Here is a 26,736-nt window from a genome sequence, read left to right as displayed (position 1 = left end):
TTAAATATGTGAGGTTTTTTTTTAAATGTATTGTGTTGTGTTATTTTTTTTTGCGGGGGGGTATTCACATTGATAGTAATGGGAGCTTGTACAAACGGAGTTCCCAATATTATCAATGAGAATAGTTGGGGCTGGAAATTCAGCGATTTTGCGAACGGGTTTTTGATGCTATTTCACCTTTTTTGGCGAAAACCCGGTCAGCGGAAAATTGGTGACGTTTTGCGGTGGCGGTTTTCAAATACTGCTGGAGAGAGGTTTCACCAAAAATTTGTCTCTGGATTTTGCGCGAAAAATACTGACAGGGAAAAACCTGTCATAGCAGGCCTGCCAGAAGCGGGTAGTGTGAAGACCTGCAAAAAGGTAAGTAAAAAGTTTTTATTTTTTAATGCTTTTGCAATGATTCGCGAGATAAGTGTCCTGTAAATGTTTTGTGAATTTTTTTTTGGTTTTTTTCCAATTTATTTTTAGGTGTTTTTCCGCTCTCCCTAGGCCCAACTCGCAGCGGTATCGGCCTTGGACTAAAGTTGGCGAGCATCGCGGTTTACACCACGAATCCTTGTGCAAGCCAATTTTTACCGCTGCGCAAATTAAGGACTGAACTTACGGCCTGATAGCGATAGCAATGCGATAACGGTAATTTTGGCGCAAAAATACCGTTATCGCTGAGAACTGAATTTCTAGCCCTAGATGTTCAGTGGTGGTCCAGGCCCACATGATCCAAGGATACGAATACGTACCTGGAAAACATGTTCATGTATGTTGGAGTGCAAAACTAGGCCTCAGAGCACAATCCTACGTTCTTCCGGGACTACCAGATATTTTCGTAAAAATCTTTCCAGTCGGAGGCGTTCGCCCGAATGAAGCCTCTGACCGCAATTTTCCTCCCATTAACATTTTGAGGATTACTGCTCAGCATTGTATTCGCCTTTTTGATCGCTCTTTGTATCTGTAAGCTTGCTTTTAATTACTTATGTACTGGAATCTTTAAACCACTATATTCATTCCCCCCACTCCACCACCACCAGTATTTCCCATTTAAATTGTGCTACCATTTGTCATTCTTGTAAAAATCAGTGGGAAACAGGGGGATTCTCTCCAGTGGCTGTAATCATACCTGGCACAAAGGAAGATGGGTGTGGTTGTTGGAGGCCAATCATCTCAGCCCCAGGACATTATGAGGCAGGATTTCCTCAGATCTGCTACCTAGTTCCAACTATCTTCAGCTGCTTCATCACTGACTTTCCCTCCATCAGAAGGTCAGAAGTAGGGCTATTTTCTGATGATTGCACAGTGTTCAGGTCCATTCGCAGTTCCTCAGATGATATAGCAGTCCATGCCCGCATGCAGAAAGACCTGAACAACATCCAGGCATTGGCTGATAAATGGCGAGTAATATTCACGCCACACAAGTGCTAGGCAATGACCGTTTCCAACAATAGAAAGCCTAACCACCTCCCATGACATTTAATGGCATTAACAATATCGAGTATCCCACCGTCAACCTCGATGGGGTCACTATTGACCAGAAACTCAACTAGACCAGCCACATAAATGCCATGGCTACTAGAGCAGCTCCAAGGCTGGGTATTCTGCAGTGAGGCTCGCCTCCTGACTCCCCAAAGCCTCTTCATCACCGACAAGGCACGTCAAGAGTACGATTCATTACTCTCCACTTGCCTGGATGGGTGCAGCTGCAACAACATTAAAGAAGCTGGCTATCATCCAAATCAAAGCATTAGCACTTCCTCCACTAGCCTAAACATCCACCACCGGCGTACCATGGCTGCAGTGTGTACTGTCTATCTGATGCACGGCAGCAATTCACAAAGGCTTCTTCGGTAGCACTTCACAATCCTGTGACCCCTAAAAGCACAATGCTAGCAGGTGCATAGGAACACCATCATCACAAGTTTCTCTCCAAGTCACAAGACATCCTGACTTGGACACATCACCGTAGCTTAATCGTCATCGGATCAGAATCCTGGAACTCCCTACCTAACACTATTGTGGAACCACCTTTATCACACGGATGCAGCGGTTGAAAAAGAAGGACCTTATTAAGGGCATCTAGTGATGGACAATAAATGCTGGTCTTGCTAACATTACCCACATCCTGAGAATCGATTTTATATAAAAAAAAGTGCTAGCTTGCACTTTGCTACATGTACCATTGTTCTTCCCACTCATATTTAATCTTTCTATTTCCCTTTTGCAGTTTTCTGCCTTCATAATTCACTGTGCCTCCTAGCTTAGTATGATTTGCAGATGAATATATTTCTCTTTATTTACAAATTCATGCCATTTATATATTGAGTGAAAAGGGACATCATTTGTCACTGTCTACCAATTGAATAATGTCCACTTTATCCCAACTCTCTGGCTCCAACATCCCAAGCAGTTTCTTATCCATGCCACAAGATTGCATGTTGTTCCATAAACTTCATTTGTAATTGGAAGTCTCATATCAAATGCCTTCCGCTGATCCTCCTCAATCCTTCTCCATAGTGAATTTGTCAAATAATTTTATAGGATTATTTGGACATCACCTATCTTTGAAAAAACTGCTGACTTTCTCTAATCAACTTGATCTTTTACAAGTGTTCACCTACTCTGTCCCTGATGATTGATTCTAGCTATTTTCCCACTACTGCTGTTAAACTACTGCTGTAGTTACTTGGGCTTGTCCTTCCTACTTTTATGACTAAATCTGTGTCATTAGTACCCTTCCAATCATCCTTTAATATTACTTAATCCCGCAAGCTTTGGAAGATTCTAACTGATGTATCTCCAATTTTCTAGATTGTTTTTTTAACTACCCTTAGGGTAAATGCATTGTCTGATATATAAAATTAAATGTTTGTAAATATATTCCAGCTGAAAATCCACAAGGACTGGGGATATGTTGGCCTTTATTGCAAGGGGAATGGAGTATATAAGCAGAGAAGTCCTGCTACAACTGTACAGGGTATTGGTGAGGCCACATCTAGAGTACTGCGTACAGTTTTGGTCTCCTTACTTAAGAAAGGATATACTTGCATTGGAGGCAGTTCAGAGAAGGTTCACTAGGTTGATTCCGGAGATGAGGAGGTTGACTTATGAAGATAGGTTGAGTAGGTTGGGCGTATACTCATTGGAGTTCAGAAGAATGAGGGGTAATTTTATTGAAACATATAAGATAGTGAGGGGGCTCAACAAAGTAGATGAAGAGAGGATATTTCCACTCATATGGGAATCTAGAATGAAGGGGCATAGTTTCAGAATAAAGGGTCGCCCATTCAAAACTGAGATGAGGAGGAATTTCTTCTCTGAGGGTTGTAAATCTGTGGAATTCGTTACCCCAAAGAGCTGTGGAGGCTGGGTCATTGAATATATTTAAGGTGGAGATAGACAGATTTTTGAGCGATAAGGGAATAAGGGGTTATGGGGAGCAGACAGGGAATTGGAGTTGATTCCATGATCAGATCAGCCATGATATTAAATGGCGGAGCAGGCTCGAGAGGCCAGGTGGTGGTCTACTGCTCCTATTTCTTATGTTCTTATAATATGCAAGTGCCAGGCTGCTGTTGGCCAGAGTCACTGCAGCTGATCCCATCAAAGTTTGCAGGATTCCTTTATCTGCATGGCAATGGGCATGCCCCAACCCCCCTCCCCCCCTACTCAAAGTTACGGCTTTTGGAAGGAATCAAAACCCTCACCCTAAAAGGTTAAGAAGGTGCTCCTTGTACCCTCTGTAAGGGACTGCTTTCAAGATTTTTTTTCCCAAATGCCATCCTGCAATCGTTGTGGGTCCAGGAAAAGCGATCCCTGACCTGGACTCCTAGCTGGGACCCACTACTGCAATTTTCCAGCCTGGTGAGAACAAGCTTAGCACTACCAATGATCCCAAAGTCCTTTTGAAGCCAGGCACTCTGGAATACCCGGCACTGGAAGTACCCATCACCTAGACCTGCCCCTCTTCCGCTGCTGTCTTTGTAAAGGGGCAGGTGAATGTCCCCCTCCAACCCCATTGATTTCTGTAATAGAAAACATAGAAAATAGGCCATAGGAGTAGGCCATTTGGCCCTTCAAACCTGCACCGCCATTCAATGAGTTCATGGCTGAACATGCAACTTCAGTACCCCATTCCTGCTTTCTCGCCATACCCCTTGATCCCCCTAGTAGTAAGGACTACATCTAACTCCTTTTTGAATATATTTAGTGAATTGGCCTCAACAACTTTCTGTGGTAGAGAATTCCACAGGTTCACCACTCTCTGGGTGAAGACGTTTCTCCTCATCTCGGTCCTAAATGGCTTACCCCTTATCCTTAGACTGTGACCCCTGGTTCTAAACTTCCCCAACATTGTGAACGTTCTTCCTGCATCTAACCTGTCTAAACCCGTCAGAATTTTAAACGTTTCATGAGGTCCCCTCTCATTCTTCTGAACTCCAGTAAATACAAGCCCAGTTGATCCAGTCTTTCGTGATATGTCGGTCCCGCCATCCCGGGAATCAGTCTGGTGAACCTTCGCTGCACTCCCTCAATAGCAAGAATGTCCTTCCTCAAGTTAGGAGACCAAAACTGTACACAATACTCCAGGTGTGACCTCACCAAGGCCCTCTACAACTGTAGTAACACATCCCTGCCCCTGTACTCAAATCCCCTCGCTATGAAGGCCAACATGCCATTTGCCTTCTTAACCGCCTGCTGTACCTGCATGCCAACCTTCAATGACTGATGTACCATGACACCCAGGTCTCGTTGCACCTCCCCTTTTCCTAATCTGTCACCATTCAGATAATAGTCTGTGTCTCTGTTTTTACAACCAAAGTGGATAACCTCACATTTATCCACATTATACTTCGTCTGCCATGCATTTGCCCACTTACCTAACCTATCCAAGTCACTCTGCAACCTCATAGCATCCTCCTCGCAGCTCACATTGCCACCCAACTTAGTGTCATCCGCAAATTTGGAGATACTAAATTTAATCCCCTTGTCTAAATCATTAATGTACGATGTAAACAGCTGGGGCCCCAGCACAGAACCTTGCGGTACCCCACTAGTCACTGCCTGCCATTCTGAAAAGTACCCATTTACTCCTATTCTTTGCTTCCTGTCTGCCAACCAGTTCTCAATCCACGTCAGCACACTACCCCCAATCCCATGTGCTTTAACTTTGCACATTAATCTCTTGTGTGGGACCTTGTCGAAAGCCTTCTGAAAATCCAAATACACCACATCAACTGGTTCTCCCTTGTCCACTCTACTGGAAACATCCTCAAAAAATTCCCGAAGATTTGTCAAGCATGATTTCCCTTTCACAAATCCATGCTGACTTGGACCTATCATGTCACCTCTTTCCAAATGCGCTGCTATGACATCCTTAATAATTGATTCCATCATTTTACCCTCTACCGATGTCAGGCTGACCGGTCTATAATTCCCTGTTTTCTCTCTCCCTCCTTTTTTAAAAAGTGGGATTACATTGGCTACCCCTCCACTCCATAGGAACTGATCCAGAGTCTATGGAATGTTGGAAAATGACTGTCGATGCATCTGCTATTTCCAAGGCCACCTCCTTAAGTACTCTGGGATGCGGTCCATCAGGCCCTGGGGATTTATCGGCCTTCAATCCCATCAATTTCCTCAACACAATTTCCCGACTAATAAGGATTTCCCTCAGTTCCTCCTTCTTACTCGACCCTCTGACCCCTTTTATATCCGGAAGGTTGTTTGTGTCCTCCTTAGTGAATACCAAACCAAAGTACTTGTTCAATTGGTCTGCCATTTCTTTGTTCCCAGTAATAAAGTTCATCTTCATGATTTACACTTTTTATAGTTTGTCATTTTCAGGGGCAAAATATTATGAAAGAATGAGGTTGGATATCTGTCATAAATTACAGCGATATTGTTGATATCTGTGATGTTGAATATAACCCAGAAATTGGGCTATAAACATATTAATTGATGTGTTCTTTATTCTCATTATTTTCTGAAAACATTCTGTTTTCCTGTCTAACAGGTTGATGTAACAGTAAATCTGATAGTTTGGCAGTTTGATGTAATGGTTTTAATTTCCATGATGATATAGTTAACATTAGCGTTACATCAATCCAACATGGGCCCAGTAGCTGCTCTTGAGTGAAGGCTTTATTGCAAAGGAAAGTGGAAAATTTACTGCTGGACTAACCTATCGCAGGATATGAAATCTTAAAATCGATGTTATGGTTAACCTATTTGTTAGTTCAATCTATGCCATCGACCATCCTGCAGTTGGCAGTACAATACTTAAGCTTCTGATTTTCAACATGATGGTGCAAGTGTGCTCTATATTTGTTTTTTGGTTGCTGCACAATTCATGCAAGTGTGCCGATTGCTGATAGTCTATTATTTTCAACAGTTATCCTCATTCTAAATATGTGTGACCCTCAAAAACTCGGAACAATTTACAATCATGAAGACCTCAACCACTTAGGTTAAGAGAAATCGTGATATCCACCCTGATAATGCAGTGGTAATCTGCCTAACAGAATTTAGGATTGCTAATTGCTTCAAAAGTACAAAACTTCCACTGTGGGCCGTCCTCCCCTGGATCTTCATCCCTTTCCTTCTCCTTCCCCCTTTCATGAATTTTCTGAGGAATGCTGCCTACAAGATTTTGGAATGTGCCATTGACAAAGGGTTCTTCACTGCTACTGGAGAGTGGTTGAAGCTGAAGGACAATTCTTTAAATAAGTCTGAGATTTGACAACATGATTATTGGTTGCTTATTCAGATAATATTTATAACACGACTTATCTGTGGAAACTAGGAAGCTAGAATTGAGTTTTTAAATTCTAAGTTGGGCATATGGATTCATCCTGCTCATCCCTTTCTTCCATCTCTAATATTTCAACCAACATATGCCTAACCGAGCTTACATAAGATTGATGCACACAAGTTTTGGATTTAATTTTACCTTAATCTAAGTCACTCATACAATTTGCGCTTGTTAGTTCTGTTCAAGAATGTATTATTTTCAAAACTTTTCATGATTCTAAAAACTTATGTTAAATCTCCTTAGCCTTCTCTGTTCCAATGAAAATAATAGTGTCTCCAGTCTCTCCTCATAACTGTAGTTTCTCATTCATGATATTTGCTGAATCTATGCTCTTCAGTCTCTGGCTTTAATGTCCTTTATACATTGGGGCATCCAAAATGCACACAGTATTCGAACTGTGGCTTAACCATTGCCTTGTACAAATGTATCAAGCCTTTGATCTTTTACTATGTGCCCCTATTTCTAAAACCCATTTTGTTACATTTCCTCTTGTGCCATATACTGACAAGCTTCCTGTGAACGCCCAGAGTTTTCTCTCAGTGGCGAAGAAGCAGCTTTTGCCGTTCAGCTTGCAGAGACTTTTCGCAGACTTGTCAGCTGAGATTTTTGCCAATGCGATTTCTGATCCAGTACGGCGCCATCTATACAGGGGATCGGTGGTGTCTGTGAGCAGATCAATCAACAGCGAGACTCTTCAACCAATCAGATTGAAGCATCCTCACTGGTGCATGCAGATTGCAAAGCAGGAAGTAAAAAGAAAAACAGGAAAGATAAATTACATGTAAATCATTATCCAGGAAGCAAAATAAAGATTAGGACATATAGATAGGATTAAAGGGGAGAGATAAAAGAGAAAAACAGAAAAACTAAAAACGTTTTTTTTTTAATCTGCAACATTAATTTTCTTCTGAGCAAATGAGACTCCACGCTTGTAAAATTAATTTTTCAGGGTCAGAGAGATTGTACAGCATAAATGATCTCTTATTACACCATTTAAAAACTCACTCACTCCTGAAAGCACTAGCCTTAACTCTTTCAGCCATTTTTAGTGCAGGACTATTGCCGTTAGTGATTTCAGTGCCGAGTCTATTGGCGAGGACTGCAACAGCGCACCCTGTGAAGGAGCATGGTATCCCTGACACCAACATTTGGAGCACTGATAGCCTCGCCGTTGTTACAGCAAAATCCGACCATTGAAAGCCTTTTTAAAAAATTCATATACACATCATCTAATGTTTCCCTCCAAGTCATACACCTGACTTGGAGGTATATCGCTGTTTCTTCATCGTTGCTGGGTCAAAATCCTGGAACTCCCTCCCTTACAGTACTGTGGGAGTACCTTCACCACACGGACTGCAGCGGTTCAAGAAGGCAGCTCACCACTTTCTCAAAGGCATTTAGGGATGGGCAATAAATAGTGGCCAGCGATGCACACATTTCATGAAAAAGAAAAAAAAGTTTATCCAATTAGTTAATTCTTTAAAAAAAAATGCTATTAAATTATGCTTAGATAAAATGTAGCCGTGCATGTTCTGACAAAGGGGTGGTCAAAAACCCAAATATTGATTGCTCATTGTTTGTTACTAATATACACCTGTATGAAATAACACAAGGCATGATTCTGATAGATGTTTCTGCCTGTTGTGATCATCTCGTAATAAAGAAACTGCATTGTCAGGTGAATGACAAACCAGACAAGTAGAAAATTAAACAATTTATATGACAAAAAGGATGCAGTACCAAGTTTGCAAATGGAATAAAAGTACTTTTACATCTAATATTTTTTCTTTTCTGTTTTGTTGCTATAGCATTAGTCTGTTGTTAATACTTTCAGAGGATGTAGATGGAACGATATCCATTTTTATAGTGGAATAGTCTCTGTACCCACATCATTCACTGTTTCATTTCTGATGAAGGGCTTCCCTGTATGATAGCTGGCTGCTAAATTCTCTTAAGTTGAAGTAATGCCTTCCTGAAGGTATTTCATTTCCATGCTAAAAAGATTGATCTAAATTTGGTAAAGCACTTTGAAACATTGTGAAGGAGTGATCAGGCAGTATATAATGCAAGTTCCTGTCGTTAACTATATTCAGATCCGGTCAATGCAGGGATATGGGGAAAGAATGGGGAAGTGGGACGAACTGGATGAGCCAACGCAAACTCAATGGATGTAATGGCGGCCTCCTGTACTGTATTCTATGATTCTCAGGAAGCATTCAAGTCCCTAGTGTCAGAGGAAGCAATTTAGAGTAGACCATATGGAGATATATGAGGAGCTAAATTAAATGTAAAAGGTTAATCCAGAGCACTATTTTAAGTTAAACCCTGAGTGCAGGACAAGTGGATGTAGGTACAAATTGGGATATAGACTGAAAGCGCTTCTTCACACAGACTGATTAATAGATGAAATGGTGGTCTCGGTTGTGGAGGCAACAACTTGTTCAAGAGGCAGTTAGGGGTGGGGGCATTGTAGGTGCCTGTGGAATGATGAGCTGCATGGGCCAAATTGCCTCCCTTATCTGTATCTATATTCTGCTCTTTGTGAGCCTGCAAGATGTTCTTATCTTTCGCGTTGTAGGGCTTCTTTCTTATTACTACCAAAATGTTCTAATCCATTATTCATGATTCATCAGCTTGTATAAAAATTGTCTGCTCCCAGACTTGACAGCAGGTGCTTTATTGCTGTCCTACCGTACTTCATCTTCCTGAATTTAAATTCGAAGGGGTATATAATTGAACCTCTTTAAGACTTAAATCCTGTTGTGTTGTCTCGTTCTCCCCCGTCCATAAAACATTTCTGATGTGAATTGTCATTTTTATTATTCACACATTTTACTTCTATTATTTCCTTTTTACAGGCCTCCTACTGTGCGCCATCCTCCTCTGCATCTTTGCCTTTTTGCTTCCTCCTCCCTCTCTGGATTTGTCTTGTTGGTAGCGTGATGTCCCTGGAGCCTATTACTTTTGTCTACTTTTATATTATCATATGCAAGCATGCCAATTGGCAGCATTTCACAGGTATGCCTGCTCATCAATATTTGTGACAAAACTAACAGGATTTAAACTTCCTGCATTGACCCAGAATGTACCCCAGCAAATCTGTTCTGCCTGTGTGCTGCTGACTGTGCACATGTGACCAACAGAGTCTCATTAACAAGATCCCATGGCATTATTTGAAGAAGAGCAGTATGCTTAACCAACTTGATTAAAAATATATGTATATCTGGTCATTTATCATTGCTGTTTGTGGGACCTTGCTGTGCGTAAATTAGCCGTCACGTTTTTCTACATTACAACAGTGATTAGGCTTCCAAACTTTACCATTAATTGTGAAGCTTTTTGGGAAGTCCTGAGGTTGTTAAAGGCACTTTACAAATGGAAATGTGTTTGTTCGTTGTCTCTTCCATTGGCTGAATGGTAATGATCAGTAAGCGCAGTCACTGTATTTACAATGGAGCAATCAAATTGTAATTTACTGTGCTTCAGTGTCGAAACTTGACAACTGGAGGCAATTAACACCTGATGAGTTAAGGCAAAATATAGTTTTTCCTTTATGAATAAAAATATATTGCATTTTGTTGTTCCCCATTGGTGAAGCAGAAGCATGTTCATATATATTTTGTCTATAGAATTATCCAGCTTTTTCTTATCTGCAAGTTCTTCATTGGCTGGAGGGGCAAAGAGGTCACAGCTATCTATTTCTTCATGCACACCTTAAATAGGGTCGTGTGCTAAGGTGAAAAATCTGGAATGGAAAGATGTATTGGTAGTCTTTTATTTCTGAGGTGAAATGCTCTCTCATATTGAGGATGAGGAAGTTGTGTCAGAAACGAGCGTACTATGCTTAAACAAAGAGGACTACAGTGGGATGAGGGCAGAGTTGGCTAAAGTAGACTGGAAACAAGGACTAAACGGTGGCACAATTGAGGAACAGTGGAGGACTTTTAAGGAGCTCTTTCATAGTGCACAACAAAAATATATTCCAGTGAAAAAGAAGGGCGGCAAGAGAAGGGATAACAGCCGTGGATAACCAAGGAAATAAAGGAAAGTATCAAATCAAAGACCAATGCTTATAAGGTGGCCAAGGTTAGTGGGAAACTAGAGGATTGGGAACATTTTAAGCAACAGCAAAGAATGACTAAAAAAGCATTAAAGAAAGGGAAGATAGATTACGAAGATAAACTTGCGCAAAACATAAAAACAGATAGTAAAAGCTTTTACAGATATATAAAACGGAAAAGAGTGACTAAAGTAAATGTTGGTCCCTTAGAAGATGAAAAGGGGGATTTAATAATGGGAAATGTGGAAATGGCTGAGACCTTAAACAATTATTTTGCTTCCGTCTTCACAGTGGAAGACACAAAAACCATGCCAAAATTTGCAGGCCACAGGAATGTGGGAAGGGAGGACCTTGAGACAATCACTATCACTAGTGGGGTAGTGCTGGACAGGCTAATGGGACTGAAGGTAGACAAGTCCCCTGGTCCTGATGAAATGCATTCCAGGGTATTAAAAGAGATGGCGGAATTTATAGCAGATGCATTGGTTATAATCTACCAAAATTCTCTGGACTCTGGGGAGGTACCAGCGGATTGGAAAACAGCTAATGTAACGCCTCTGTTTAAAAAAGGAGCCAGGCAAAAGGCAGGTAACTATAGGCCGGTTAGTTTAACATCTGTAGTGGGGAAAATGCTTGAAACTATCATTAAGGAAGAAATAGCGGGACATCTAGATCGGAATAGTGCAATTAAGCAGACGCAGCATGGATGCATGGATTCATGAAAGGGAAATCATGTTTAACTAACTTACTGGAATTCTTTGAGGATATAACGAGCATGGTGGATAGAGGTGTACCGATGGATGTGGTGTATTTGGATTTCCAAAAGGCAATCGATAAGGTGCCACACAAAAGGTTACTGCAGAAGATAAAGGTATGCAGAGTCAGAGGAAATGTATTAGCATGGATAGAGAATTGGCTGGCGAACAGAAAGCAGAGAGTCGGGATAAATGGATCCTTTTCCGGTTGGAAATCAGTGGTTAGTGGTGTGCCGCAGGGATCAGTGCTGGGACCACAACTGTTTACAATATACATAGATGACCTAGAAGAGGGGACAGAGTGTCGTGCAACAAAATTTGCAGATGACATGTAAGATTAGTGGAAAAGCGGGTTGTGTAGAGGACTCAGAGAGGCTGCAAGGAGATTTGGATAGGTTAAGCGAATGGGCTAAGGTTTGGCAGATGGAATACAATGTCGGAAAGTGTGAGGTCATCCACCTTGGGGGAAAAAAAACAGTAAAAGGGAATATTATTTAAATGGGGAGAAATTACAACATGCTGTGGTGCAGAGGGACCTGGGGGTCCTTGTGCATGAATCCCAAAAGGTTAGTTTGCAGGTGCAGCAAGTAATCAGGAAGGCAAATGGAATGTTGGCCTTCATTGCGAGAGGGATGGAGTACAAAAGCAGGGAGGTCTTGCTGCAACTGTATAAGGTATTGGTAAGGCCGCACCTGGAGTACTGCGTGCAGTTTTGGTCACCTTACTTAAGGAAGGATATACTAGCTTTGGAAGGGGTACAGAGACGATTCACTAGGCTGATTCCAGAAATGAGGGGGTTACCTTTATGATGATAGATTGAGTAGACTGGGTCTTTACTCCTTGGAGTTCAGAAGGATGAGGGGTGATCTTATAGAAACATTTAAAATCATGAAAGGGATAGACAAGATAGAGGCAGAAAGGTTGTTTCCATTGGTAGGGGAGACTAGAACTAGGGGACACAGCCTCAAAATATGGAGGAGCCAATTTAAAACCGAGTTGAGAAGGAATTTCTTCTCCCAGAGGGTTGTGAATCTGTGGAATTCTCTGCCCAAGGAAGCAGTTGAGGCTAGGTCATTGAATGTTTTCAAGTCAAAGATAGATAGATTTTTAACCAATAAGGCAATTAAGGGTTACGGGAAGAGGGCGGGTAAGTGGAGCTGAGTCCACGACCAGATCAGCCATGATCTTATTGAATGGCGGAGCAGGCTCAAGGGGCTAGATGGCCTACTCCTGTTCCTAATTCTTATGTTCTTATATATGCCAAGAATCTGCATTTTATGCAGCTAGTTGATATTCAGAAGCTGAGTTCTAATAAGATCCCTTTTTCCATATTTCAATCTCCTGCAGTTGTTCCATTTTTATGTGAAACTGGTGTTCGGTCAGTTCTTCCTGTAAAAATGACATCTGGCTTCCTGAAGGATGATATTTACAGAAAAAAAACAAGCCCATTCCCAGATTAATCATCCTTCAGATCTTTTTTTTGATGTTTTGGGAGTGAACAGATAATTTTCCTAAAAAGATGCACCTTGGATTTTGTATTTAGCTGATGGGGAAATTCAAACTTTACGTATTTTCCTCGATCAGCTGGAAGTCACTTTTTTCTGTCGCTTGTCCTTGCCCTGTAAGGGAGACATTATCTTCCTGCATGAACTTCAGAGATTTTTTCCATTTTCAGCACTGTGTTCAGGTGCAGTCCCTGAAGACCTGTGTTAAAGCAAATGGAGTTTGAGGATGGAGAGATGTGAGGGTAGAAAAAGGAGAGCCAAATGTCAACACGGCACAGGCAAGTAACAGCACCAACAAACAGCCTGATGCGCAAGTGATGAGTGAGAGAGTGAGCAAAATGCTCCTTGGAGAAACTGCCAGACATTACAGACAGTGACCACTTCATAAGCGGTAGAGCTACAAGTTGAGCAAATGTGATGTTTACAGATTCTATAATGTAGAATTTTAGTGCAGAGTGGTTAACATGCTCTCCATCACACCCTTAAAAACTTGTGACACTATCATGTGCTCTTTATATACTATCTCTATTTTATTATTTGGTGTTTCCGTGTGTCAGACTCATATAAACCCCGTCAACTGGAGTCCGTAGCACGATCAGAAAATGCTGGGCATCCAAACATTTAGTCTGTGAGTCTCTGGAAGGTCAACACTGGGACACACTACGTCAGCGGACGCAGTCAGTGTGTGTTGCGGAAACACTGGCTGAATATTTTCCCTCAACTTCCGAACAGGTTTATTTTTAAGCAAATCTCACGATAGTATGGTGACAACTAGCAAATACAATCAAATAAGAAACAGGTGATCAGTGCAGGGATTCCGAGGGAAGGCATCACTAACTGGCATTGAGTTGAAATTCCTTCATAACATTTGCCACTTTACACGGACGCAACAAAATGGAACAAACGGAAAATGAAAAGGCGGGTTGAGGGGAACTGGATGACACAATAATGCCGATTGTGATGGGGTTGGTTGGTGGGATTACCACCCATCAGTCTCCAGAGCCTAGGATAGCATAGTCGCACACAAACGGCACATTCAGCCAGCGGTAACCTTTGCGGTTATGCTCCATCTCAGCATTTCAATGCGGTGCCCAGAGCCATGTGCGTGCAGTTGATGGCACCCTGCTCCATGGGGAAGGCCGCTGTCTTAGTGAAGCCACATGCACGCTCTGCCTGCTTCTCTCTGGTCTGAGCGAAGACAATGAAGTCCCCTCTCCTGGTATAAAGAGCGCCTGTCACCTCCCTTATCCAGCAGTGGATGGTGAACTGGGAGATGTTACAGATATCGCCTGCTCCAGCCGGGAAAGATCCTGACGTGAGGAAATTCAGGGCCACAGTCACCATCACAGCCACGGGCAGCGCTGTCCTTGCCCTGGAGTGAGGCTGCAGGTCTGGGTGCAAGAGGTGGCAGAGTTCTGTGAGCACCTCCTTCGTAAAGCGCAGACACCTCACACACTGCTCCTGGCTCAAGCTGAGGGACGGGAATTGCTCTCGGAAGACCTTGGGTGGGTAAGGCCTCCTGCTGAGAACCCTCCTGCCCCTCCTCCTCCTCCCTCTGCGAGCAGCTTGTCCTCTTCGCTGCCTCTGCTCCATCTCCCTGTCATGCTGCAGGCCAAGGGGGATGATAACTAGAGCCCCCATGACTGGGATCAAGTGGCCTGACCAGAAATCTTAAAATCAGAATCAAGACCTTCTCCACTTGCAGTACCACTCCCTGTCACCTCACCAACTTTACACAACTCGAGAAAGCTCCAAACACTTCCACAAACTCACACAGAGCCAGTAGAAATTAATCAGCAACTGACCTGTCAGTAGGTGAGGCCTATAAAGGCCCAGCGAGAGTCCGGGGATCGGCGGCAGTTCGAGAGGTGGAGCAGGAAGTTGGTGAGGCCCCTGCACCCCCTGGTCATCCCCCTGCAAAACAGATACCGCTATGGGTACTGTTGAGGGGGATGACTCATCAGGGGAGGGCAGCAGCAGCCAAGTTCATGGCACCGTGGGTGGCTCTGCTGCACAGGAGGGCAGGAAAAAGAGTGGGAGAGCGATAGTGATAAGGGATTCAATTGTAAGGGGAATAGATAGGCGTTTCTGCGGCCGCAACCGAGGGTCCAGGATGGTATGTTGCCTCCCTGGTGCAAGGGTCAAGGATGTCTCGGAGCAAGTGCAGGGCATTCTGAAAAGGGAGGGTGAATAGCCAGTTGTCGTGGTGCATGTAGGTACCAACGATATAGGTAAAAAACGGGATGAGGTCGTTTGAGACGAATTTAGGGAGGTGGGAGCTAAATTTAAAAAGTAGGACCTCAAAAGTAGTAATCTCAGGATTTCTACCAGCGCCACGTGCTAGTCAGAGTAGGAATCGCAGGATAGCTCAGGTGAATACGTGGCTTGAGCAGTGGTGCATAAGGGAGGGATTCAAATTCCTGGGACATTGGAACCAGTTCTGGGGGATGTGGGACCAGTACAAACCGGACGGTCTGCACCTGGGCAGGACCAGAACCAATGTCCCAGGGGTTATATTTGCTAGTGCTGTTGGGGAGGAGTTAAACTAACATGGCAGGTGGATGGTAACCTATGCAGGGAGACAGAGGGAAGTAGAATGGGGCAGAAGCAAAAGATAGAAAGAAGAAAAGTAAAAGTGGAGGGCAGAGAAACCTAAGGTAAAAAGCAAAAAGGGCCACATTGTAGCTGTAACTGGTAGAGTGAACAAGGGAGAACCAGTGGATGTGGTGTATTTGGACTTTCAAAAGGCTTTTGACAAGGTCCCACACAAAAGATTGGTGTGCAAAATTAAAGCACATGGTATTGGGGGTAACATACTGACGTGGATAGAGAACTGGTTGGCAGACAGGAAGCAGAAAGTCGGGATAAACTGGTTCTTTTCAGAATGGCAGGCAGTGACTAGTGGAGTGCTGCAGGGCTCAGTGCTGGGACCCCAGCTCTTTACAATATACATCAATGATTTGGATGAAGGAATTGAGTGTAATATCTCCAAGATTGCAGATGACTCTAAACTGGGTGGCGGTGTGAACTGTGAGGGGGACGCTAAGAGGCTGCAGGGTGACTTGGACAGGTTAGGTGAGTGGGCAAATGCATGGCAGATGCAGTATAATTTGAATAAATATGAGGTTATCCACTTTAGGGCAAAAAAGCGAAGACAGAATATTATCTGAATGGCGGCAGATTAGGAAAAGGGGCGGGGCAACATGGCCTGGGTGTCATGGTTCATCAGTCTTTGAAAGTTGGCATACAGGTCCAGCAGGCGGTGAAGAAGGCAAATGGTATGTTGGCCTTCAAAGCTAGGAGATTTGAGTATAGGAGCAGGGAGGTCTTACTGCAGTTGTACAGCACCTTGGTGAGGCCTCACCTGGAATATTGTGTTCAGTTTTGGTCTCCTAATCTGAGGAAGGAAGTTCTTGCTATTGAGGGAGTGCAGCGAAGGTTCACCAGACTGATTCCCAGGATGGCAGGACTGACATATGAAGAGAGACTGGATCAACTGGGCCTTTATACACTGGAGTTTAGAAGGATGAGAGGGGATCTCATAGAAACATATAAGATTCTGACGGGACGGCACAGGTTAGATGCGGGTAGAATGTACCCGATGTTGGGGAAGTCCAGAACCAGGGAACACAGTCTTAGTATAAGGGGTAGGCCATTTAGGACTGAGATGAGAAGAAACTTCTTCACTCAGAGAGTTGTTAACCTATGGAATTCCCTGCCGCAGAGAGTTGTTGATGCCAGTTCATTGGATATATTCAAAAGGGAGTTAGATATGGCCCTTACGGCTAAGGGGATCAAGGGGTATGGAGAGAAAGCAGGAAAGGGTACTGATGGAATGATCAGCCATGATCTTATTGAATGGTGGTGCAGGCTCGAAGGGCCGAATGGCCTACTCCTGCACCTATTTTCTATGTTTCTATGTAACCCATATCTGGCAACCCTTTGGGCCCAAAATTCATCGACATACCGCCCGCTTACCGCCGAAAAATACAAGTTTAATCAAAAACAGGTACATACCGCTCGGCGGAAGATTCATGAGTGACATAATGCCGGGTGGTATGCACACTGCCCACCCATGTAGAACCGCCCACATACAGCCCTAAAGTTCAAGTTTCATGACATACTGCTGGAACTCCATACCGTCCTGGAGAAAGTGCTTTTAAGTGGGTGGTATGGATACAGAGCTGACCAGTATAATTGTTTCACAGAAATGTGGCATGTTTGATCTGTTATAGTTCTGCACAGTTTGATGTATTTTTAAATGGATTATAGTATTTTCTAGAATTTTAAACGTTTCTATGAGATCGCCTCTCATTCTTCTGAACTTCAGTAAATACAAGCCCAGTTGATCCAGTCTTTCGTGATATGTCGGTCCCGCCATCCTGGGAATCAGTCTGGTGAACCTTCGCTGCACTCCCTCAACAGCAAGAATGTCCTTCCTCAAGTTAGGAGACCAAAACTGTACACACTACTCCAGGTGTGGCCTCACCAAGGCTCTATACAACTGCAGTAAGACCTCTCTGTTCCTATACTCAAATCCTCTAGCTATGAAGGCCAACATGCCATTTGCCGCCTTCATCGCCTGCTGTACCTGCATGCCAAACTTCAATGACTGATGTACCATGACACCCAGGTCTCGTTGCACCTCCCCTTTTCCTAATCTGTCACCATTCAGATAATAGTCTGTCTTCCTGTTTTTGTCATCAAAGTGGATAACCTCACATTTATCCACATTATACTGCATCTGCCATGCATTTGCCCACTCACCTAACCTGTCCAAGTCACCCTGCAGTCTCTTAGCATCCTCCTCCTAGCTCACACCGCTACCCAGCTTCGTGTCATTTGCAAACTTGGAGATATTACATTCAATTCCTTCATCTAAATCATTGATGTATATTGTAAATAGCTGGGGTCCCAGCACTGAACACTGCGGCGCCCCACTGGTCACTGCCTGCCATTTTGAAAAGGACCAGTTTATCCCAACTCTCTGCTTCCTATCTGTCAACCAGTTCTCTATCCACGTCACTACATTACCTCCAAGACCATGTGCTTTAATTTTGCACACTAATCTCTTGGGACCTTATCAAAAGCCTTTTGAAAGTCCAAATACACCACATCCACTGGTTCTCCCTTTTCCATTCTACTAGTTACATCATCAAAAAATTCTAGAAGATTTGTCGAGCATTATTTCCCTTTCATAAATCCATGCTGACTTGGACCGATCCTGTCACTGCTTTCCAAATGCGCTGCTTTTTCATCTTTAATAATTGATTTCAACATTTTCCCCACCACTGATGTCAGGCTGACCGGTCGATAATTCGCCGTTTTCTCTCTCCCTCCTTTTTTAAAAAGTGGTGATACATTGGCTACCCTCCAGTCCACAGGAACTGATCCAGAGTCAATAAATGTTGGAATGTTGGATCACCAATGCATCCACTATTTCTAGGGCTACTTCCTAAAGCAGCCTATCAGGCCCTGGGGATTTATCGGCCTTCAATCCCATCAATTTCCCTAACACAATTTCCTGACTAATAAGGATTTCCTTCAGTTCCTCCTTTTTGCTACACCCTCGAACCCCTAGTATTTCCGGAAGGTTATTTGTGTCTTCCTTAGTGAAAACAGATCCAAAGTATTTGTTGAATTGGTCTGCCATTTCTTTGTTCCCCATTATAAATTCACCTGATTCTGTCTGCAAAGGACCTACGTTGGTCTTCACTAATCTTTTTCTCTTCATATATCGAGAGGAGCTTTTGCAGTCAGTTTTTATGTTCCCTGCAAGCTTCCTCTCATACTTTATTTTCCATCTCCTAATTAGACCCTTTGTCCTCCTCTGCTGAATTCTAAATTTCTCCCAGTTCTCAGGTTTGCTGCTTTTTCTCGCCAATTTATATGCCTCTTCCTTGGATTTAACACTATCCCTAATTTCCCTTGTTCGCCACGGTTGAGCTATCTTCCCCTTTTTTTTACTCCAGAATTAACTGTGTCACTCTCAACTTAATAAAGAATTCTACCATATTATGGTCACTCTTCCTCAGGGGGTTTCGCACAACAAGATTGCTAATTAATTCTCTCTCATTACACAACACCCAGTCCAGGATGGCCTGCTCTCTAGTTGGTTCCTCAACATATTGGTCTAGAAAGCCACCCCTAATACACTCCAGAAAATCCTCCTCCACCGCATTGCTACCAGCTTGGTTAGCCCAATCAATGTGTAGATTAAAGTCGCCCATGATAACTGCTGTACCTTTATTGCACGCATCCCTAATTTCTTCTTTGATGCCATCCCCAACCTCACTACTACTGTTTGGTGGTCTGTACACAACTCCCACTAGCGTTTTCTGCCCTTTGGTATTCCGCAGCTCAACCCATACAGATTCCACATCATCCAAGCTAATGTCCTTTTTTACTAGCGTTAATTTCCTCTTCAACCAGCAACGCTACCCCACCTCCTTTTCCTTTCTGTCTATCCTTCCTTAATGTTGAATACCCCTGGATGTTGAGTTCCCAGCCTTGGTCACCCTGGAGCCATATCTCCATAATCCCAATTATATCATAAGCTGCCTGCACAGTTAATTCATCCAGCTTATTACAAATACTCCTCGCATTGAGGCACAGAGCCTTCAGGCTTGTCTTTTTAACACTCTTTGTCCCTTTAGAATTTTGCTGTAATGTGGCCCTCTTTGATTTTTGCCTTGGGTTTCTCTGCCCTCCACTTTTACTATTCTCCTTTCTATCTTTTGCTTCTGCCCACATTTTATTTCCCTCTCTCTCTCCCTGCATAGGTTCCCATCCCCCTGCCATATTAGTTTAACCCCTCCCCAACAGCACTAGCAAACACTTTCCCTAGGACATTGGTTCCGATCCTGCCCAGGTGCAGACCATCCAGTTTGTACTGGTCCCACCTCCTCCAGAACAGGTTCCAATGTCCCAGGAATTTGAATCCCTCCCTTCTGCACCACTCCTCAAGCCACGTATTCACTCTGACTAGCACGTGGCTCTAGTAGCAATCCTGAGATTACTACCTTTTTTAAAATTTAACTCCTAACTCCCTAAATTCAGCTTGCAGGACCTCATCCCGCTTTTTACCAATATTGTTGATACTTATATGCACCACGACAAGTGGTTGTTCACCCTCCCCCTCCAGAATGCCCTGTAGCCACTCCGAGACATCCTTGACTCTTGCACCAAAGAGGAAACATACCATCCTGGAGTCTCGATTGCGACCGCAGAAACGCCTATCTATCCCCCTTACAATAGAATCCCCTATCACTATAGCTCTTCCACTCTTTTTCCTGCCCTCCTGTGCAGCAGAACCACCCACGGTGCCATGAACTTGGCTGCTGCTGCCTTCCCCTGGTGAGCCATCTTCCCCCAACAATATCCAAAGCGGTATATCAGTTTTGGAGGGAGATGACCGCGGGGGACTCCTACACTACCTTCCTAATCCTGCTCTGCCTGATGGTCAACCATCCCCTATCTGCCTTTGTAACCTTTACCTGCGGTGTGACCAACTCACTGAACGTGCTATCCACGACATCCTCAGCATCGCGCATGCTCCAGAGTGAATCCATCCACAGCCTCCAGTGCCATTATGCGGTCTAACAGAAGCTGCAGCTGGATACACCTCCTGCACACATAGTCGTCAGGGACACTGGAAGCGTCCCTGATTTCGTACATGGCACATGAGGAGCATGACACGGGTCTGGGCTCTCCTGCCATGACTTAACCCTTAAAATAACCTAATGTGGCAACAATGCCAAAGGTTTCTTACTGACAAGATAAGGAAAAAAGAAAAACTACTCACCAATCAACCAGCCAATCGCTTACCCTCTTGGCTGTGACGTCTCACTTTGTTTTCTTAACCTCCCAGGTCGGGGATCCGCACTGGTAGGGAAAACAAGACAAAACAACACCTCCCGCTCCCACTTGCCCGAACTCTCCCACTTACCAAACTCTTAACTTTGCACTCTGACCTGCCGCTGCACTCTGACCAAGTCTGGACCAAGCCCCCTCTTTTTATACTGCTTCTAGCTGACTTACCACTGGCCTGTTTAGGGAACCAGTTTTTACTAGCTGGACAACTAACTAAGCTAGCTTGCTTATTTGTCTTTGCTTAGACCTACAAGAATCCTATCTGTTTAATATTTCAGTTTTACTTAAACTTGTAATCTTATTTTACCTTTAGAAGCTACTAGAAATTGTCACTAGTAATTTACACCAACCTTGAAATGGTTTAAAAGGGATTAATTAACCCTTAAAGTTCTCCCACTTACCAAACTCTTACCTTTGCATTCTGACCTGCCGCTGCACTCCGAGGTGGTAAGTCTGTAACCCATGTAGCGCAAGTTACTTTTGACTTACATAGGAACATAAATAGGAGCAGGAGTAGGCCATTCGTCCCCTCGAGCCTGCTTCACCATCTACTTCAACTCCACTATCCTGCACTATCCCTATATCCCTCGATTTGCTTAATATCCAAAAATCTATTGATCTCTGTCTTGAATATACTCAACGACTGAACCTCCACAGCCCTCTGCAGTAGAGAATTCCAAAGATTCACCACCCTTTTGAGTGAAGAAATTTCTCCTCATCAGTCCTAAAGGCCGACCTCTTATTCTGAAACTGTGACCCCTGGTTCTAGACTCCCCAGCCAGGGGAAACATCCTGCCTGCATCTACACTGTCAAGCGCTGTAAGAATTTTGTACGTTTCAATGAGATTACCTCTTGTTCTTCGAAACTATAGAGAACATATTCCGAGTTTACTCAGTCTCTCCTCATAGGATAATCCCCCCCTTCCCAAGAATCAGTCTGGTGAACCTTCATTGCATTCCCTCTATGGCAAGTATATCCATCCTTGCGTAAGGAGACCAAAACTAATCAATACTCCAGGTGTGGTCTCACCAGGGCCCTATGTAATTGCATTAAGACATTTTGGACCGGATTTTCGGCAGGTTTGTGATACGTCCTTACTACACAGTATAAATGCACACGAGGCCCATGCTTGAGAGAAGGTCAGTCTGTGACCTGTCCTTTATTCCTTAGCACTCAAGTGATGAAGGTGGGTGGAGCTTCCCCTTTTATACCTGAAGGTCCAGGTTAGGAGTGTCTCCCACCTAGTGGTCAGTGTTCTCACGATGTACAACTTAGGTCAGTTTATACATGGGTTACAATGCTGGTTGAATACATGACATCACCTCCCCCGCCAAAGTCTTATTGGGATCACAAGTTGAGTCTCTCTGGTGGTTTACGCTCCCTTGTAGAGCGCCTGAGTTGGGGCTCCGGTTGTTGGGCGCTGGCCTGAGTGTCTGCTGTTTGCAGTGCCTCAGGCCTGTCCGGACTGCCCACAGTGACTGGGCTCTCCCCCCTTTGGTTCCGGTGTTCGGTCACCTGTGGTGGAATGAACTCTATATCGTGTTCTTCCTCTGCTTCTTCTATGGGGTTGCTGAACCTCCTTTTTGTTTGATCCACATGTTTGCGGCAGATTTGTCAATTGGTAAGTTTAACTACCAGAATCCTATTTCCCTCTTTGGCAACCACAGTGCCTGCGAGCCATTTGGGCCCTGCAGCGTAGTTGAGGACAAAAACAGGATCATTTACATCAATACATCGCGCCCTCACATTCCTGTCATGGTAGTGCTATTGTGACTGGCGCCTGCTCTCGACAATTTCTTTCATGGTGGGGTGTATAAGGGATAATCGGGTTTTGAGCGTCCTTTTCATTAGTAGCTCTGCGGGTGGAACCCCTGTGAGCGAGTGTGGTCGGGATCTATAGGCCAACAGGAGGCGTGATAAGCGGGTTTGTAGGGAACCCCCTTGAAATCTGAGCATCCCCTGTTTGATTATCTGCACTGCTCGTTCTGCCTGGCCGTTTGAGGCCGGCTTGAACGGTGCCGTTCTAACATGGTTAATTCCATTGCCTGCCATGAAGTCCTGGAATTCAGTGCTTGTGAAGCACGGGCCATTGTCGCTGACCAAGATGTCCAGTAGACCGTGGGTGGCGAACATTGCCCGTAGACTTTCTACCGTGGCAGAGGATGTGCTGAATTTAAAATGTCACACTCGATCCATTTGGAGTAGGCGTCTACTACAACCAAAAACATTTTCCCCATGAAAGGACCTGCGTAGTCCACATGGATGCGTGACCAAGGCTTGGCGGGCCATGGCCAGAGGCTAAGGGGGGCTTCCCTGGGCGCATGGCCCAGCTGGGTACACGTGTTGCACCTGCGAACACAAAGTTCCAGATCTGCGTCTATCCCTGGCCACCAAACGTGTGACCTGGCAATTGCCTTCATCGTGACAATGCCCGGGTGCCCATTGTGGAGTTCTCTGATGAACACCTCTCTGCCCATCTGGGGCATGACTATGCGGTTTCCCCACAGTAGGCAATCGGCCTGAATCGAGAGTTCATCCTTGCGCATGTGAAATGGTTTAAATTTCTCAGGGCATGCCCTGTACGTGGCTGCCCAGTCCCCATTCAGGACACATTTCTTGACTAGAGACAATAGCGGGTCTCTATTTGTCCAGACTTTAATCTGACGGGCTGTCACGGGTGAGCCTTCGCTTCCGAAAGCTTCAACAGCCATGACCATCTCAGCACCATGCTCGCTAACCCCCTCAGTGGTGGCTAGTGGGAGCCTGCTGAGTGCATCGGCGCAGTTTTCGGTGCCCGGTCTGTGCCGAATTGTGTAGTCATAGGCAGCTAACGTGAGTGCCCACCTCTGTATGCGGGCCGATGCGTTTGCATTTATGGCCTTGTTGTCGGCCAAAAGGGACGTTAAGGGTTTGTGATCTGTCTCCAGCTCAAATTTCCTGCCAAACAGATACTGGTGCATTTTCTTTACCGCATATACACATGCGAGCGCCTCCTTTTCTACCATCCCGAAGCCCCTTTCTGCCTGGGACAGACTCCTGGAGGCATAAGCTACCGGCTGTAACTGACCCTTGGCATTGACATGCTGCAACACACACCCGACACCATAGGACGACGCATCGCACGTTAACACAAGTTTCTTACATGGGTCATATAGCGTTAACAGATTGTTGGAACATAACAAATTGCGTGCTCTATTAAAAACCCTTTCCTGGCTGTCCCCCCAGACCTTTGCGTAGGAGCACGTGTAGCGGCTCTAGCAGCGTGCTCAATTTGGGAAGAAAGTTACCAAAATAGTTCAGGAGCCCCAGGAACGAACGCAGCTCCGTCGTGTTACGGGGTCTGGGTGCTCTCTGGATCGCTTCCGTCTTGGATGCAGTAGGGCTGATCCCGTCTGCTGCTACCCTCATCCCCAGGAATTCTACTTCTGGAGCTAGGAAGACGCACTTCGCCTTTTTCAGTCGCGGACCTACCCGGTCCAGTCTGCGTAGCACCTCCTCCAGGTTGTGGAGGTGTTCTTCAGTATCGTAACCCGTAATGAGGATGTCGTCCTGAAAAACCACCGTCCCTGGAATCGACTTGAGGAGGCTTTCCATATTTCGTTGGAAGATTGCGGCGGCCGAGCGAATCCCGAACGGACATCTGTTGTACTCAAACAACCCCTTGTGTGTCGTGATGGTGGTCAGCTTCTTCGACTCACTCGCCAGCTCCTGGGTCATGTAAGCTGAGGTCAGGTCCAATTTTTTTTAAAGTTTGCCACCGGATAGCGTCGCAAAGAGGTCCTCCGCTCTCGGTAGCGGGTACTGGTCTTGGAGTGACACCCGATTGATGGTGGCCTTGTAATCGCCACATATCCTGACCGACCCATCCGCCTTGAGCACCGGCACAATCGGGCTCGCCCAGTCACTGAATTCGACTGGCGAGATGATGCCTTCCCTCAACAGGCGGTCCAATTCGCCTTCTATCTTTTCCCGCATCACATACGGCACCGCTCTGGCCTTGTGGTGTACTGGTCTGGCGTCCGGGTTTATGTGAATCACTACCTTGGCCCCCATTAAAGTGCCAATGCCGGGTTGAAATAATGAGTCAAATTTGTCCAGGACCTGTGAGCATGATACTCGCTCCACAGAGGAAATTGCATTGACATCGCCCCATTTCCAGTTCATGACAGCAAGCCAACTCCTCCCCAGTAGTGCGGGACCGTCCCCTGGGACAATCCAGAGTGGCAACCTGTTCTCCGAATCTTTGTGGGTCACGACTACCGTGGCGCTGCCTAGCACCGGAATGATCTGCTTTGTGTAAGTCCGTAACTGTGCGTCAATCGGCGATAATTTTGGTCTCCTGGCCTTGGATGCCCACAACTTTTCGAACTGTTTGATACCCATCAGGGACTGGCTGGCACCCGTGTCTAACTCCATTGATACTGGGATGCCATTGAGGAGCACTTTCATCATTATCGGTGGCATCCTGGTGTATGAACTGTATACGTGCTCCACATGAACTCGCTGAACTTCAGCTTCCAGCGATTTCCCCCAGTGTCCATTTCTGCAGGTATATTGCTCATCTCTGCAAACTCCTGCTGAATGTATGCCTCCACGCCTCCAGCATGAGTTGCGGTTTGAAACAAAAGGTCCCTTGCCAGTCGATCGTCCCTGACTGCGCCTGTTATTGTCCTTGAGTGCACCATTAACAGGTGTTGATGGCCCCATTACTGGCCGCATTGTCCCTTGCAATGGCGTGAATCGCTGTTCAGCTTGCCATTGTCTCTGTCGAACTCCCCCTCTGGGTTCGACTACATGTTGGGGCATGCCTGACTGCCCTTGTCTGCCTGGAGAACTGTGTGCTGCTTTAACAATGTTGAATCTCTGTCCCAACCATTCCTTAACACAGTACCTCTCGTCTGTTCTGCTAGTGGCCATGCTCGCGTGGTTTACATTCCATCCTCGTCGCCATTGATACGTCCTTACTACACAGTATAAATGCACACGAGGCCCATACTTGAGAGAAGGTCAGTATGTGACCTGTCCTTTATTCCTTAGCACTCAAGTGATGAAGGTGGGTGGAGCTTCCCCTTTTATACCTGAAGGTCCAGGTTAGGAGTGTCTCCCACCTAGTGGTCAGTGTTCTCACGGTGTACAACTTAGGTCAGTTTATACATGGGTTACAATGCTGGTTGAATACATGACAGTTTGCGACCGGGTTTTCACCGCGATTTGACCCTCCGCGGCGAAAAGCCGGTCACAAAGCCCGGGCGGGATCCTCGGGTATGTGTTGCGGCGGCGCTTTCAAGTACTGCCAGGGAGAGGTGCACCAGTGTGTAACGACACGGATTGCGTTACCGTTGTACTCTCGGCACTTTCCCGACTGGTATGCTGCGCTCAGAATACCAACAGGTCAAACCTGTCGGTACAGCCGTGCCAGCAGCTGTAAGTATTAAAACCTGCAAAAGAGGTAAGTTAAAGTTTTTATTTTTTAATTTTTCAGCTATTTGCTAGCTAAGGGTTTTGTGAATGTTTTTGGAATGATTTTTGCAATTTTTTTTGTTCCCCTCCCAAGGCCTCTCTCAGCGTGGGCCAGACTAAATTTGCGCCGTGAATCCTCGTGCAACATCCCCCCTTACCGATGCGCCCCTGGTGCAGATGTAAAACCTGAAAGTTCGGCCTAAAAACGGTAGCGCAGCGATACAGGAAGTTTCACATATTGTTACTGTTTTCGCCGAAAAAACCCGAAAGCCGCAAATCCG

General features: G+C 44.9%; 1 protein-coding gene across 5 annotated transcripts in view; it reads left to right on the top strand.

Moving 5' to 3' along the window:
• ttll11 (tubulin tyrosine ligase-like family, member 11) overlaps positions 1–26,736 on the top strand; it is a 247,625-nt gene that overhangs the window by 173,933 nt on the left and 46,956 nt on the right. Inside the window, exon 1 of one of the 5 annotated variants that reach the window (XM_070862614.1) lies at positions 9,707–9,820. The exons of the other annotated variants lie outside the window; for them this stretch is intronic. Within the exon in view, the coding sequence (XP_070718715.1) occupies positions 9,789–9,820 (32 nt within the window). The 5' untranslated portion in view covers positions 9,707–9,788. Of the gene's footprint in view, positions 1–9,706; positions 9,821–26,736 lie in introns of those variants that run through there. 5 annotated transcript variants of the gene reach the window in all.

Source organism: Pristiophorus japonicus, chromosome 20 (assembly GCF_044704955.1).
Source record: "Pristiophorus japonicus isolate sPriJap1 chromosome 20, sPriJap1.hap1, whole genome shotgun sequence".
In the NCBI taxonomy this organism is placed as follows: domain Eukaryota; kingdom Metazoa; phylum Chordata; class Chondrichthyes; family Pristiophoridae; genus Pristiophorus; species Pristiophorus japonicus.
This window is presented reverse-complemented; position numbering and strand designations above follow the sequence as displayed.